Source organism: Ostrinia furnacalis, unplaced genomic scaffold (genome assembly GCF_004193835.3).
Source record: "Ostrinia furnacalis isolate ACB-3 unplaced genomic scaffold, ASM419383v2 OfSCF1042, whole genome shotgun sequence".
In the NCBI taxonomy this organism is placed as follows: Eukaryota; Metazoa; Arthropoda; class Insecta; order Lepidoptera; family Crambidae; genus Ostrinia; species Ostrinia furnacalis.
In genome coordinates this window covers 56980-74832 of record NW_021131281.1, presented here as the reverse complement: position 1 = coordinate 74832, position 17853 = coordinate 56980, and the positions used below count along the sequence as shown (strand labels likewise).

General features: G+C 36.3%; 1 protein-coding gene across 1 annotated transcript in view; it reads right to left on the bottom strand.

The window, feature by feature from the left end:
- The window catches only part of LOC114350978 (uncharacterized), a gene marked incomplete at its 5' end in the record, with an annotated part of 33715 nt that extends 21372 nt beyond the window's left edge, over nt 1-12343 (bottom strand). Inside the window, 2 exons of the mRNA XM_028301988.1 lie at nt 7695-7753; nt 12274-12343. Of these exons, the coding sequence (XP_028157789.1) occupies nt 7695-7753; nt 12274-12343 (129 nt within the window). The remainder of the gene's footprint in view (nt 1-7694; nt 7754-12273) is intronic.
- Nucleotides 12344-17853: the final 5510 nt, after the last annotated feature.

Genomic DNA, 17853 nt, shown 5'->3' with positions numbered 1-17853 from the left:
CAGCTAGTTTTATAATGCAAATAAGTTGGGGTGTCTGAGGATTTGCGCTTTTTCATTAACACGTTGTATACAATCTGGCTTAAATATAGCAAACCAAACCAGTTATATTCTACACAAAACATAAAGTTGAACTAAAGTTACGCTACAAAACTACGTACTACCGTTCCGTTTAAATTCTAACCTAGAAGTTATAATGTGGTTATCTAGCGTATCTCTTGAGAAAATTAGAAAGTTCTGCATTCTGCAAGAACGTTCTGAATATTAAAGGCAACTCCTGAATATTTGAACGAAGTTTCTAAGTCGAAGTTAATTTGGAATATGGTATTTTATGCACGTTTGTGGATCTACGTTCAATATTAAATATTGATTGGAGACGATGATCCTACTAATATTATAAAGGCGAAAATTTGTGTGGATGTTTGTTACTCTTTCACGCAAAAACTACTGAACGGATTTAGTTGAAACTACAGTATTATTATTTGTAACCCAAATTAACATATAGGCTACAATTTATGCGATCTATGACACTAAATTTCACGCGGGTGAAGCCGCGGGCAAAAGCTAGTAATATGATATTTTTACACTTTTCACTTTGTAAACGTAATCGATTTAAGTCTATTTGTCTCACTTGCTCTCATTGGGATTAGAAAATGTATATGAAAGATGCAAAATCTTCATAATTCGGAGGCATAAAAAACTTTTTTAGGCTGAGTTGCACCACCTAACTTTGACCGTAACTATAACGATAGCTGGTGTTTTTTGTATGGAGTTTGACACATTTTAGACGTTTTTCAAAGTTAAAGTAAGATGGGTATAACCCAGCCTTAGTTAATCAACCTTTCTAATATTACTGTGGTAAGCATTTAACTAAGAGATTACACTTGTGATAACAAATTACAATATGATTTTTTAATTAGATAAGACTTATTTTGAAATTTTTCTCCGTCTTAACTATGATTTTCATATTATAATATCAGCTCATAGGGCGGTGAATAAAAAGGCTGTAAAGGTGACTGAGTTTCTTCCACCACTTCTCCTTAGCACCAGCCCATATGACGTCCCGAAGTGGTAGAGCAAGCTAAATTGTACTCGTATATTTGTGACGTGTACAAGTGCCATGGAAAGGGCTTTACTGAATAAATTGTTGATTTAATTTCGATTTAGGTCGAAATCAAACGTGAATCATGATTAAAATAAACAATCAACAAATATTCCATGAACTCCGAAATTAACAAATACAAAATATCGTTTAATTTCGTCATTAAATATCCCGTACAATTATCGAATTGAAATTTTAATTGAAATGTAACATTGACGCTGTTTCATGGTACAGTCAGCGCCAAATAGTTCGAACTTTTTGGTTACTTTGGGTGTCACGAATTATTTTAGCTGACTGGATGGACCACAGTAGGTATATCAGACTTAACATTTTTTTGGAAAATCTATCCTATTACAACTATATAAGAATTAATTTTGTTTAGCTTGCTGTCTTTTCTGTGTTTTATCAATTAGGTCAAAATAAAGCGAGCATTGGAGCCATTAATTAAGTAAAAAACCGTTTAAAAGAACCGAGTTTAAATCCGGGACGTTCGGTATTCCGAAGCCTGTACCACAATTTCTCTGCTCGGTTCCGAATGAATAAGTTTGGTGCAGTGCCGGCCGAGAAAAGTGGTATAGATTTTTTGCATTTTTTTTCCAGGAAAATGAAATTTTTGCAAGTCTGAAGTATTTGTGAGCATGTTTTTTCGTACATGTAATGATTTTTAAAATTATTTCTTTAACTTCAACCGTATGAGCATAAAAGCCCGCTTCAAGCGATTTGAAAACATTTTGAAAAAGTATGCCTAAAACACATAATATTTTAGAATACTATACTAGCAGGTTAGAATCTCCATTGGAGTGTTTGGCAATTGGTAATTTAGCAAATTAACATGCGAGTCGATATTATTATGTCAACAAACAGCACGTTAACTAGCTGTTATGTCAACAATAGTAGTGTACATAATTCCTATCACTTTACTCCCGAGGTGCACACGTGTACAAAGCTTGTCATGTCACACACAACTATTTGGCCATTCAATTTGTAGAATTTATCTCCTCAGGTCTAAACTGTACTAAACATAAATCAAATCAAATAAAAACATTTGTTTAAGATATAAGTAATCCATCAGTCTGACTCATATTATATTTTAAACTATTATGTTGCATTTTTTACTATAAAACTCACTCATATTATTATACATTTTACAATTTATGACATGATAATACCAGCTGTAAGAATACACAGCTTGATCAAGAACAAAAAATATTAATTGTATTTTTAAAGATAATTTACTTGGTGTCAGAAAATAAAAATAAAAACTTTATTTTTGCTATTCCCACCTAACCCTGCAACTAAGTGTACCCTAATGTTCGCTCCCGCAAAACAGTCTAGGGGAAGTATACTAAAACTTTAAAAGCCATAGCAAAGACAGAGTTTAGTTCGCCAGCAGTTTCAGAACCATTTTTATTTGCAAATTCTTACTAGTTGGAGCCATAGGAAAGTGTGGACGTTAACTTTAGTAAGAACGTTCTGAATAATATCGCGAGTCTGTGTTTCTTTTATTTAAAGTTCTTTACTTGTATTTTTATTTCTATTCTTCTTAGTTATACTCTTTATATTTATTTATTTCATACGGAACTATAATTTTCTGCGGATGAAAGTATCATCATTATTTCAGCCACAGGACGTCCACTGCCGAACAGGCCTCCCCCAATGATTTCCATATTGCCCGGTTGGCAGCGGCCTGCATTCAGCCTTCCTGCTACCTTTATGAGGTCCCAGCTGTTAATAGCTTTTCCATAAAGTATTTAATATTTATAATCGAATGTCAATCAGACTAAAAGTTTTGTTGCATAATTACATCTATTTATCACAACTACTTACATAATATTCCAGGGTTTTATTTGATATACTGTCGACCCTAAATCATACCAAATAACCAACAACATTTTGAGAAACTGGAAATACTTACAAAAGCAATTAAATTACGTCATTCTGTTTCAGATGGGATCAAATGTCCCGTGAAATCAATATAAATTTAACTTTATTTGTTGTCCCTCCTCTTGTTTTGTTTTCAATTCATTACGAAAATTTAATAAAACATATTTTATTTCTTACTAGCTTTCTGCCCGTGGCTTCGCCCGCGTGGAATTTTGTCTGTCACAGAAAGATGTTATCGCGCGCGTCCTTGTTTCAAAAACCGGGATTAAAACTATCCTATGTCCTTTCCCGGGACTCAAACTATCTCTATGCCAAATTTCATCAAAATCGATTCAGTGGTTTAGGCGTGAAAGCAAGACAGACAGACAGAGTTACTATCGCATTTATAATATTAGTAAAGATATTTCTCCAATATTTTGCGTCTGACCTTTTCGTGGCGTTGTTTTGCTAACATTGTGCCTTAGAGGGGCTTCATTTACGCAATCGAGAAAATAAATATTTTCAAGGAATTCTTGGGGGAAGGTGAAGGGTCATGTATAGTAGATTTGTTTTATTTTCTAAGGCTGAGTTGCACCTGTTTTAACCATGACTAGCCTTAAGATGTTTTTTGTATGGAGTTTGACAGACAGTTTTGACGTTTGTTAAAGTTAAAATAAGATGATGCAACCCAGCCTAAAAGTTTCAATGACAACGTTCACTTGTACTTGTAAGGAAGTGAACGCTTTCAAAAATTGTTGTTGTTTTTGTTATCATAAATGATTTTTTTATATAAATGGTCGCAGACCGACGTTCGCGATCGGGCCGTATCGAGCGCATAAGGCGCCCGATCAGTGGCGAACCCAACTAGAGGGTTGCCCACCGCGGTGTTGGACCAAAGTCCAGCCTACGGCGGGCTCACTCTAGTGGGCCCGATCGAGGGGACTACGGACGCGGCCTGAGGGCGCCACGGTAGGCTCGGACCTCGGCTCAGGCCGTGTCCGGGGGACGGATAGGGGAGAACCGGCCCGGTACATGTCTGTACCGTCCGAAATGGAAAGCAGGGCCTCGTACTCGCCGGCGAGTACGGTGTAACGAGCTACTGTGTTGTGGAGTAGTTGGCGTGCTTAAGGCAGTGATGTCTGTGTTCAGAATTTCGGTAATAGGATCGTCCGGGTCGTCTAGGACATGCCTAGGTCGTCGGTATAGGGCATAAATGAATTTTTTATCTATCTGCCTCTTCTAAAATGGGAAAAAATCAAATGATACCGCGATCTAAAGGTGGACAGCGCTATCTGTTGGCGTGTGCACAAGAACTCACCAACTCTCGTCAACAGATGGCGCTTAATACATGTTTTGCACTCAGAGTAAAATTGTATACAGAACTGGCGGCTAGCAGGGCTAGATATAGGCAGATAAATAACAAAAATTAACATGACAAACATGCCTATTATACACACAGAATCTAACTTATGTTCATCATAAAAATATTTTGAATCTGATCGGTTATTATAGTGTTGGAAAAATGTACAGTCACCGAATGAAAAGGTTCGTCAGTTTTCAAATTGATTCCTTCAACGAATCGCGAGCACATTATTATTACTTGTATTATCTTTTGAAACTATGTTACAGAATAATCTCGAGTTAGAGAAAATAATCTTTAACTGTTCGTCAGTAAAGTTCAAAATTATTCAGATCATAGTTGTTTGACGATTTAACTTGTCAAGAAGATTATTATGATTGATAAACTAAAACCTTCTTGTTGGTTCAACCTGCCATTATCTATTAAATAAAAAAACTACATTTTTTAACATTGCACTGATGGGATAGAAAAATAAACAAGCAAAACCTTCCCCCTTAGACATAATGCACTTTTTGATCGAATCAAAAATCGAAACCGTCAAAACTCCATACAAAAAAACAGCTTTTCGACCACTTTTCGACTGGTTTGCGATTATAATTTGCACTTTGTCTAGACCCACTTATTCGTTAGCAAACGTCATATTTATTTAAATGTTAGCAGCACTGTTTCTTGCACGGTTATGTTGGCAGGTTTGACTCTTACAGTATCTACTGCAAGCGAAAACTGACACTAAGGTTATTCTACGACTGTACTATCGGGGACTCGAACGCCTTGACACCTTAAGGGCCTAAATTGTTTGCACACACACGCTCGATTAAACTCCGCCCCCGTTCATTCATGTTTCGGGTCTAAGCAGCGTCGGCGCATCACTGTAGATGTTTGCCCTAGCAAACCAAGCTCTATGTAAAGCATTTAGGATTGAGTATTGCTTATTACCCGCATCCGTAGCGCTCGTTTGGCAACGTCGCATTTTAGTCAATTTGAAACTACAAAATATTATATGAGACTTCGTGTAAAATTTGAACTAGCGATTGCCCGCTCGGGTCACAAAATTGCTATCGCACATTCCGAGGTAACTATGCAATTTCCCGAGAAAAAAGTAGCCCTTTCTACAATTATTGTTGATATTATGAGTGTAAATCTCATGATATTAGTTTAGCTAGTTAGGGTGAGAAATACAAAATCATACAGTTACTTAAGAATTTTACTTATTTAATAGGTATTTAATTTATTCGGAACTTATAATTTAAAACAATATGTTATTGAATTAATTGATAAAGAGTTAAGGAATATTTGTGGCTTAAAAACAATTATTGTAAGATCTGGCTAAAACTTTCTTAAATCCTTGAATGTAAATAAAAACTTATAATAGGTTTCTATTTATTTTTAATGCATATTTTGTTTTCCGTTTTAAAGAAACACTTATCTACGTTATTAAAATTTAATATCAATATTGCACTAGGTAGCAATGATCCAGGTAATTGGTTATCGTAAATATTATAATATTAAGTTAGTTTTATTTCAAATTCAATCGTCTCGCTCGCAGGCTCGACGACTTCCAGCCTCCCGAACAAGCCGGTTTCCGAAAAGGCTTTGGTACCATAGACCACATACATACGCTGCGGCAGATTATACAGAAGACCGAGGAGTATAATCAGCCACTTTGCCTGGCGTTTGTGGATTATGAGAAAGCCTTCGATTCGGTCGAGACCTGGGCAGTGCTACAGTCTCTCCAAAGGTGCCAAATTGACTATCGTTATATCGAAGTGTTAAAAAGTTTATACAAAAACGCCACAATGTCAGTCCGCCTCCAGGATCGGGACTCGAAACCTATCCAGTTGCAGCGAGGGGTAAGACAGGGAGACGTCATATCTCCAAAACTGTTTACCACCGCCCTGGAAGATGTCTTCAAGCTCTTGGACTGGAGCGGATTTGGCATAAATATTAACGGTGAGTACATCACCCACCTTCGATTCGCGGACGATATCGTAGTCATGGCTGAAACCTTGGAAGATCTAGGCACAATGCTCGATGGCCTCAGTAGAGCCTCTCAACAAGTGGGTCTCAAAATGAACATGGACAAGACAAAAATCATGTCTAATAACCGTGTCGCACCCACTCCTTTGAAGGTTGGAGACTCTACACTCGAAGCTGTTGACAATTATGTATACCTGGGACAAACAGTCCAGTTAGGTAGGGCCAACTTCGAGAAAGAGGTCAATCGTCGAATCCAACTCGGCTGGGCAGCGTTCGGGAAGCTACGCAATATACTCACGTCCGAAATACCGCAGTGTCTCAAGACAAAAGTCTTCGAGCAGTGTGTGCTGCCAGTGTTGATTTATGGATCCGAAACGTGGACGCTTACTATGGGCCTCATAAGAAGGCTCAAGGTCACCCAAAGGGCGATGGAGCGGGCCATGCTTGGAGTTTCCCTGCGTGATCGAATCAGAAATGAGGAGATCCGCAGGAGAACCAAAGTGACCGACATAGCTCGCAGAATTGCTAAAACCAAGTGGCAGTGGGCGGGGCACATAGCTCGTAGAGACGATGGCCGTTGGGGCAGAAAAGTTCTCGAGTGGCGACCACGGGCTGGAAGACGTAGCGTGGGCAGGCCTCCTACTAGGTGGACCGACGATCTCGTAAAGGTCGCGGGAAGAGCCTGGATGCGGGCAGCGCAGGACCGTGCATTGTGGAAAGCCTCGGAGGAGGCCTTTGTCCAGCAGTGGACGTCATTTTGGCTGAAACGAACGAACGAACGAACGAACGATGATACCATTTACCTAACACCATGTATAATACAACTAACGAACTATAAGTTAATGTAGCAACAAATTCCAATTCGTTTCATCTCAAGCCCTGGCTGAGCATAACTAGGGTTGCTATCTCTATAATTTGGTAACTAGGGCAAAACGTGTTAAAACCCCGGATTTTTTCATTAAAAATAAAATACCATCAGGTGAAATACAGGCCAAGAGCTTCCTCGTTGGGGAAAAAAAAAGATTTTTTTAATTTATGTGATAGGAGGCAAACGAGCAGACGGATCACCTGATGGTAAGTGATTACCGTTGCCCATAGACACCCGCAGACCCAGGGGCGTTACAGGTGCGTTGCCGGCCTTTAAGATAAAGATACGCTCTCCTCTTGAAAGGTGATCCGTCTGCTCGTTTGCCTCCTATCACATAAAAAAAAAAAAATTGCGCGTCGCCCGGCTGCATCGGACCAAACATGTTTTTTTGCCCAGACTTACTATAATCAAAGATGTAACGGTTAAATATTTGTAATAAATAAATAAATGAAACCCCGTCCGGAGCCCCGTAAACTGGTACAAATCCAGGGAAACCCCGTCGGTTGGTAACCATAAGCATAACTCACCATAATGCTGCAAGCCGGGGTCTTCACCACTGATCCAGGGAGCCTCCCTGTCCCGGTCGCTGTAAGAAAACAAGGATTACTTAGGAAAATCAAAATTTACGTAAAGATGAGTATAAACAGAGTAAATACAAATGAGTACTCTTCAGTTGACTCTGGTATAAATTTGTTTTAAAAAAAAAAAACCGACTCCAAAAAACATACACTAAAAAGTAGAAAAATAATAACTAATTACTTATTTATTAGGACGAATTAATATTTATGTATACCATGATTGATACTTCTGGAGTCGGTGCCAAGATTATGAAACGTGTGAAGTTTGCCTGCACCGATTAACTTATTTCTTGCTTTTTAGTTAACTAATTATAACCTTGGTGTTACCACTGAAGGTAGGCAGTATATTCTTCATGTCAAGTGTAAAATAATATTCCCTACAAAATACAGGTTACCATATCGGCAACCTAAAAACACCTTAAACCGTCAGCCTACCTTAAAAACATGAAAGAATACAACTGTTGGGCTATTTGTACCTATAATATTTAAAGAATTATCCTCCAACTCCTAAGCGTTAAGGAGTTGTATCTACCATGACCAGTTCATCGTGATGAGATGATGGCTATCTGATGCAAACACTTGAATAACTTTAGAAACTATACTTATCTATAAAATTAAAAGAATTATCCTCCAACTCCTAAGCATTAAGGAGTTTTACTTTCTATCATCAGCTCATGAATTTGAGATGATGATTTCCAGGAGCAAATACTTGAATAACTTAAGAAAATGTTTGAAAAACGATATAAGTGCCTATAAAATTTGAGGGTTGCAGTCGAATTCCCTAGGATCCCATCATCAGATCCTGACTTGGTGACAATGGGACCACTTCAGAAGTGTACCCTATCGAACAAAAAAAGAATTTTGAAAATCGGTCCACAATTGACGGAGTAATCGGTGAACATACATAGAAAAAAAAAAAACATACATACAGTCGAACATATAACCCCCATCTTTTTTGAAGTCGGTTAACTAAAGCATTTTAATGTAATATAACGTTCTTACGAATCGTAAAATACAGGTAAAATGTACGACGTTTGGTTCGTGAAAAGGTAATACACTAGAACATATCACTGAGCGGCTCGTTGTTCTGTTACAAGTAAAATTTATGCTCTAGTCCAGGGTTTCCCAATTTTTTTTGCCAAAGAACCCTAATTGATTATACTTTTCCTAGCGGAACCCCCGTACTTCTCCGCCCGCACGCCCTGCCCCTCCCTTGTGCGTAAACAAGTCGGTGCGCGCGAACAACGTCGGTCACGAAACGTGGGATAATATTTTTTACGGAACCCTTGCCGCCTTTCCACGGAACCCCAGGGTTCCGCGGACCACCTTTCGGCAACAGTTTAGTCTACACTCACCTTTACCTACATTCACCCGTAGCCACAAACTTTACTATGGGGTCTCACAGTGCGCGTGGACGCACAGGGTTTGCATAGCGTTCCTGCATCAAGTAAGCAAGCCGTTTATGAATACGGGTGTTAATATTATTTTATATAAAACACGGGCTGTCTCTGCGAATTTCGTAGGTACAGCCAATAAAAAGTTGTCTTAACTTATATGTACATATATGTATAAAATAGCTATTAATTTCTTTCAGAAAAAGGAAATACCTAATTTATTCACTAAACAGTAAAATTTTTGAAATTTATTCTTCAGGTATAAGTATTACTTATTATTATTCTGTGGTATTAGTAGGATAAAAAAATAACAAAATAAAATAATGATGAAAGAATTATTCAAATCGGCTCAGTAGTTTCGGAGCCTACTCGTATTTGAAACAAACAATCAAAATCATTCCTTTCCTCTTATTATAAAACTTTAATTAATAGATAATTTACCTGAAAAGAGCTTTAACTGGTTTAACTTTGACAGAACCTTAAATCGTTAGTAAGTGACTTGACTGACTGACATAGTGCTCTATCAACGCACAGCCCAAACGACTGGACGGATTGGGCTGAAATTTGGCCGGATGCAGGTAGATGTTATGACATAAGCATCCGCTAAGAAAATATTTTACGAAACTCCACCCCTAACTAAGTTAATAAAAATAAAAAAAATTCAACAATTTTCCAGTCACGTAACGAATCTAGGTTTGAAATAAACAGGCTGTTTGGATTTAATATCGTTTTGGCACTTCGGCGTGTTGTTACTTTGTCAGGTTAACACATAAAATGTTAGGTCTGGGGCACACAGAAAGCCGAAACGATGCAACACTCATACACCATCTTGCTTTTTTTTAATTAAAAGTCTTTTTTATTGTTATTGATTGAGTATAATGATAGTCACACTTACACTATCACACACATAATTTTTGTTTTGTTTTTCTATTTACTCGTACAATAAAAGATCAAATTCAATGTAAAGACTGATTTAGTCTATGTTTCCTCTGACTCGTTACACAGGTTAACCTTATAAGGTTAACTGTTAACGAGAGCGGCACATATTTTGTAATAATAAAATTGTAAAGTGTTTATTTAATAAAAGTATTTTCATTTTCATTTTTCATTTTCAAGATTGATTAATATTTCCATGTTTGAATAAGTTGAAATGATTTCCAATATTATAAAATGTGAATAGTCGTAGCACACGTTAGCAAACCCGTAGCACACTCGTAGCATAGCCGTAGTTTGCTCGTAGTCCATCCGTACCAATTCGAGAAAATCCGTAGCAAACCCGTAGCATTCGTAGTCTATCCCGTACCGTGCATGAGTGCTTCGACCATGCTACGAATAATTAACCTACTACTACTAGCCCAAAAACTTGTGTTTTGGATAGTCCATTATCGAAAGATCACGTTTCGACCAATAGAAAGATTTTAAACTATTATGTTGCATTTTTTACTATAAAATTATCACTTCACGGGATTTATTGCAACAATATCTATTTTAACGGTAAATAATATTTACCCTCCCGACGTTAATATTATTTACCGTTAAAATAGATATTGTTGCAATAAATCCCGTGAAGTGATAATTCAATAGAAAGATCAATGAAATATGTTGAAAAAACGGGAAAAAGCATTCAAACTATTTTCACGCGTACGAAATCACGGACACAGCTTAGTACGAACCTTCTACAGCAAAAAAGAAATATACAAAAGTACTCATTGCATCCCCAACTTTAGCCAGACAGTCGCAAACATAAAACTTTAAAGGCACTAAAACAGACCATCTCCGAAACGGCCGATAAGCGCTTTTTTATTCGACTACCCGACGTTACCCACCTTTTAAGTCTTTCGCGATTACTTGGCGAGATTCAATCTCTTTTTTTAATAAACTAGATTTTTCTTTGAGTTCTTCAAATTGAAATTCAAGATCTTTGCCGTTAGTTAAATATTGTAAGAAACCTTGTTTTGGTAATGAGAAAGATATTTTGATAAGCGATCAGGTTTCTGAAATCCTAATAATAATGAAAATACGAAAGTTTGAGTGGATATAATATGGATGAATATTTATAACTCATAGCTTTCCGCCCGCGGCTTCGTCCGCGTGGAATTTTGTCTGTCACAGAAAAATAATTATTAAAAAACAGGGATAATAACTATCCTATGTCCTTTTCCGGGACTCAATCTATCTCTATCCCAAATTTTATCAAAATCGGTTTAGTGGTTTTGGCGTGAAAGCAAGACAGACAGACAGACACAGTTACTTTCGCATTTATAAATTAGTATAGAAGTATAGATTCACGCAAAAACTACTAAAAGGATTATGATGAAACTTTTCATTATTATTGTTTATACATCTGAATAACGAATCCGAATATAGCCAATAAAATAACCATCTGTGACAAGCTAATTATTTCAAGTTTTCTTTGAATACTTACTAGGGATGTTATAGATATTATGTAGTTTCGGTTATGGATACGGTTACGGATATTGGAATAATATTATACCGGTTTCGGTTACGGATAACTTTTTTTATTTCGGATATCCGAAAGTTTCGGTTACGCTTACGGATATCTGTGCTATAGAATGCAATTTTCACTAGTTGTCCAACACAGTTCATGCCTTACGAATAAAATGGATATAATATAAAAGATTTCTTTGGCATCTGTCAACTTCATTTGGTCTCACAAAAAAGCTTTTATCATATGGGACACAACTGATGTACTTCAAAATGCAATCATTAAATCAGCGTAAGGACTTGCTTGACTCTGCCAACATCCAATTATTTGACAAACGTCAATTTGTCAAACTCCATACAAAAAACACCGGTTATCGTTATAGTCACGGTCAAAGTTAGAAGGTGAAACTCAGCCTTAGTTTGTCACTTTTTTGGACTGTCTACATTGGCAATGTTTTGCTCCATTCTAGGCTCCGATTTCACGAAAAAGTGCAAAAAAAAGTTGTAAAGATATTATGTTATTTAAAAAAAGCTCAAAAGACGCGTATTCACGAGAATATTAGGTTTCAAACCGATATTAATAGGTATTGCGATTCGTATAGTAAACACAACTTTTTATTGGCGGTACGAAGTTCGCCTGGCCACTGGCCAGTGGTCAGCTACTTAGATATAACTAATCGTTAACTCACCTTTGAAATTGTTTGAAAATAAACTCGTGTGCGTTCGGTTTCGTCACGAAGCTCACAGTTATAGCGCCAACTGAAACAAAACAAATTAAAACAATTAATTTTAATCAATCCACGCCTTTAATTGTACAAGATTGACTTTTAGTTAACGTCTTTTTCATGTATTCCAAACAGACTGAGAATTTGTTTCCATTAAGTTTACACTACACCAGCATTGGGCAACATATCTTTCACTCTAAAATAAAACAGGAAAAATGTTTAATTTATAGAATCAATAGAGTTGGTAAAATAGTGACGTCATCGGTTTGTATTGCTCTGAAAAATCTATGGAAGAGTGTCGTTTTGACAGTTGAAAAAAATACGTCAATTCATTGATACCAATCAATACAAATCAACTTGTAGGTACATCACTAGTGTGCTTACCATGAGTTTACGTTAGGTGTGCTAGCGACTGCGTCAAAAATATCTATGATGATTTTTGTTCTTGAAAATAGTCGCTAGGGGCACTGTACAATCTGTCATACATTTAATGTCATTTTTTCGCAGTCGCTAGCGAGCACACCTAACGTAAACTCATGGTAAGCACACAGGTGTAAAATACTATTAATTGTTATAAACAGTACAAAATATGTAAGTACTTTAAGATAATTCAAATTCAAGTCAATAGTTTAATCTTGTTAACTAGGTAATTGAAGAAGGTTACAGCTAAAATTAAATTATCAATTTCGAGAAGCTGTAGGAATTACAATTTAGATTCTACAATACTCATTTGAGAAACCTTATAAAAGGTTTGTTTGCTTGATGACGCTCTCAAACATTTAGAAGCGTGCCAATCAAAATTTTTAAGGAGTACACTTTACGATGTAGTAAAAGTTTAATTTGTTTTGCATAGTAAACTTTAATTGATTTACAAAACACGGACTTTGACTTGATGTGCGATTCTGTAGAGTTATTCATTCGAAATCGTAAACATTTGACGAGTGAAATCAAATGTAAACGAATTATTAATACGAGTACCTCTAAATGCAAAAGTTTGTAAGAAAGTATGTTTGTTACTCTTTCATCCTAAAAGTACTTAACGGATTTTGATGAAACTTTACAGCAGTGTTTTTCTACCTGTGATCTGCAGACTATATTTTACGAGGGCGAAGCCGTGGGCAAAAGCTAGTTAACAAAATTGCTAAAGTAAGCGACATAATTCAAATTAATTCATATCTTTTATTGCATATAATTCATTCGAAGGTTTTGGGATTGAATAGATTACAAAAAACTTCAATAATATTGAACGTACATCATTTAACAGACTATACCATAGTAAAAACAAATAAACGATTCCTCATACTTTTGTGAAATCAAGGAATAAAAACAGTTAAATCATTAGTAATTCTTTAGGAACTTAGCGAAAACACAGAGAAGCTAAAAGCAAAAAGGGTATTAAACTGAAATCACGCAATCTCGCTCCAGACTGGTACGATCCAGTGCGAACCGCCTCAAACTGGAAATAGCTGGAAAGATGCGGAATTAGTGCTGCAAGCTTTGGTATAAAATATCGATAATCTGTATTTAATATAGCGGGTTCGAAAAACAGTAACAATATTGATTAGAGTATCGATTTCATCGATGCTGTCCGATACTATTTTTATGAAAATACTATTAGGTACTTCTTAAGTTCTTAGGTATAGTAATTTATTTAGCTTTCGATAGTCCTTCATACAAATATAAATCAATTCTACCGATACTATCATCAGTATTGTTCATTAAAAACTATTGGTCATAATCTAGATTCAAAAGTATCGATACTATCGACAATTTTACTTTGAAACAATGTAGTTTATTTTAATTTAACCCTTAAGTAACACCGTGGGGTATTTTTTTACCCCAGGCGCATAAAAATTGACATATCTTTTTTTCTACCTAAGCTAGTGCAATGTCGTTTTGTGTATTCTCAATGCAGGGTGTGCGCTTTAAGCTCGTAGACGCGGGATGTGAAAAAAATCATCTGTTTGGCTTGTACAGGTAGGTGGGGTGGAAAATTACCCCAGGGTGTTACTTACGCATGCTTGAATTTTTCATCACCTAACATCTTATTAATAGGTTTTTACAATATTTAAACAAAATGAGTAAAAATTTATATGACGATTAGGTAGCACGTTGTCTCGAGAATGCAGAAAAATAAATAGAGCTTGATTTACATGATACTTTTCGAACTTTGAAGACATCCCCTCAGAACACAGCGTTCATAAATTCGACACAGAAATAGAGCCCAAAAGTGATAATTATGTAATAATTCAGCGTGTCTGATGTGTTTTGAAAAAAATAATCAGGAATAAAATAAATAAAAAAATATATTATCATAATTTTTTAAAAAAACATTTTTTTATATTGCTTTATTATAAAGCCACAAATTTTCGTTTTATTTCATTTTGTTTAATAAAAAATATGTATAAAACATCCATTCAATGTCCGATTAGTGTAAGTTTTTGGTTCCCACAANAAGAATATTGGTGATTATTTGTAGTAATATGGATAGTAAATAAAGGTTTCTTGATGATAGTGCTGTTTTTTCATCACAAAACTTGTATAATTATTCTTGTACGATGCGGATTGTCCGAATGTATCTCTAAATGCACACTGTCAGATACGTAATAATTTACTTTCAATTTTGAATGTATCTTTAAAGACACATTGCCAGGTTCTCGTTGACTTTATTTTATGATTTTTTTCATAGATTTTATCGCATAAAAAAGGGATCATGTTATTAGTTAGTAATATTTAAAGCTGTAAATTATATGCCGATGTGAGTTTTAATTCATGTAATAAAGAATGTTGTTTTTTGGACAACTTTGTGCTGCAGCAACAAAATCAGGCGCGCAAAATGCTGGTTCTGGTTCCAAAATCTGGAACCAGGTCGAAAGTTAGTGGCGGTGACACTTCAGCTGATGAATTAGAAGCCGCACTTAGCCTCCTGATTCTCTTGGGTGGTTATCTTCCTACTCCAAACAACCCAGATCACCCCCAAAAAGCGAGCAGCCTGTGCAGGCTGCTGCATGCTTCTGGTTATAAAGCTGGTGATTGAAGAATTTCAGCCAGTTCGACTGCTGCATAGTTTCCCAGAGAGTTCCAGAGATCCATTTCCGCTATCTTGCGTTTCCACTGTAAGTTGGGTATCAAATTATCTTCAATCGAAGACGTGAACACAGTGCGGTACCAGTTGGCATCAATACCCCTCGTATTTTTTTAATGCTCTTGCAGGATTCCTATGTGTCCTATCTGCATTTGCTTCTCCTGGATGTTAAGAAGGGTGTGAGGTTCAGGAGGTACTCCAACGACGCTGATGGAGTGGTTCTCATACATCCAAATGCAGCTATACTTGCAAGGCGTTACAGACTTTGAAGTGGGTTTTTTACTTTGTTTTCAGTTTTTTGTAAAATATACTTATTTTTTATTTCTCAAATAAGGAATATCTTAAGGTTTTGTAGTAATTTTCATTTAAATAACTAATTTTTACTAACAATTAAACCATTTTTTAGTTTACTACAAAGCTGGCAATGTGCACTTAAAGATACATACTATATTTCCAAAACTACATACCTAAGATTTTTTTTCGTATTTTTTACATGATTTTTACTCGTCCTAAATCCAATATTTATAGTGTAAATCACAAATATTAACCAAAACCGTCTTTGCCAAGTATAGGGTTAACGCAGAAAAAACACCCGTATGAATGCTTCTTCCCATTAGGCTAATGACTACATTAGATCGTCCGCTAACTACCCTCACTACCCCACAGTGGGAATGTGGGAATGTGGTGAAGTTTAGGGGAAGATCAAAGGCTTTAACGAGTAACGCTTTAGGGTTCCACGTTCGATTCCAAGTGGGGTAATGCGGGCGTTGAAGGAATGTAAGTGTAGATTGAAAAAAATCTGAGTAGACTGGTAGAAAATAAAGCCACATACAACTGCCATGTGAAAGTCACACTTTTCCAATATTTTTTATGCCATGAGATTCTGGAAGACCTATATCACAAGACTCACGCCCGTATTCACAAACGATGCAAGTGAAGCAAAAAATCGAACGCAAAGCGTTGAATAGAGCTCTATGATTGGTTCGTGTGTCACCCTGTGCGTCCACGCGCACTGTGAAACCTCATAGTGATGTTTGTGACTATGGGCGTCATTCTCTTTTGTCTCGACACAGATCTCGTTAAGAAAAAGTGGGAAATGAAAACAAATTAGTCATCGTTTTTAACGAATAAAATGTTTGCAATGAGTATCGTATCTTTTATGTTTTTTTTTACCATCTCTAAATGTCAAGTTATAACCAACTACCTAACTAAAATTAGAAGCATCAAAATTATTCATCATCATCATTGCAGCCACAGGACGTCCACTGCTGAACATAGGCCTCCCCCAATGACTTCCACATCGCACGGTTGGTAGCGGCCTGCAACCAGCGCCTTCCTGCTACCTTTATCAGGTCGTCGTTCCACCTTGTGGCTAAACGTCCCACGCTGCGTTTTCCGGTACACGGTTCCAAAATTATTCAACTACACGCTAATTTTTGAAGTTGCCTATAACAAGGAGGAAGGGGTAAATTAAAATAGTGAATAAACACTTTCAGGGAACTACTGTTTTCATGTAACTACTACTGTTATGAAATGATTGCTAAACTAATCAAAATATATTTAACAAAAACGAATTTTAACTGGAATTCAACTAAAATATCAATTCCATTAAAACTCTTGTTGGAGCACATTTTAACCCACTTCAACTTTCATCCAAATACAAATGCAACTCCAAATCAAATAGTTCTATTTATTCGAGTTTTAAATGGAAATATTACTATGTATTATATTTATGTATTTCAACTCACATAAGCCAGCGGGTTTGTACTGTGTGCTAGATAATTGGGGTCAACATTCGTCTCGCTAAAGCGCAGTTTTAGGGATCTTTAGATAAATTGTGATGTAAAAATAGATACAAAATGTGTTTAATTAAATCTTATATCTATAAAAGCCATAGGTCACTGATTGACTGACTCACTCATCACGAAATCTCAAAAACTACAAGTGCTAGGAGTCTCAAATTTTGCATGGGTGTTCAATTTCAGGCATGGTTATCTCGCCAAAAATATCCAAAACTTATGGCGAGATAACCATCAAAGAAATTATAAGTGGTAAACTCGCCAATGGACGAGTTTTTAGATTGGCGAGTTGACACATAAGCCCCCTTAAGACAGTCTAAGCCGCGAGTCTAAAATTAAGTAATAATCCATGTAAGTATGTTGTGTTTTGTAACAACTGATATAGTAAGAGAGCACAGCTTAACGACAGTAATATATTATCTGGATATGTTTTCTAGATGAGAACCAGTGCTTTATTTTCATTAACACAAAACGTGTCATATAAATACATACAGAACCCATACTCTCCCAACACATCAGCCCTATTTTTACGAACAAGCTGTTACTTTAGCCACGAAAATTGAAATTTCAGTGTAAAATTTCACCTCGTCCACTGAATGAAGCCTCATTAAATGGGTTCCCGTAAATTGCAATTTATTGTGTTCTGTAGGGCTGTCGCTT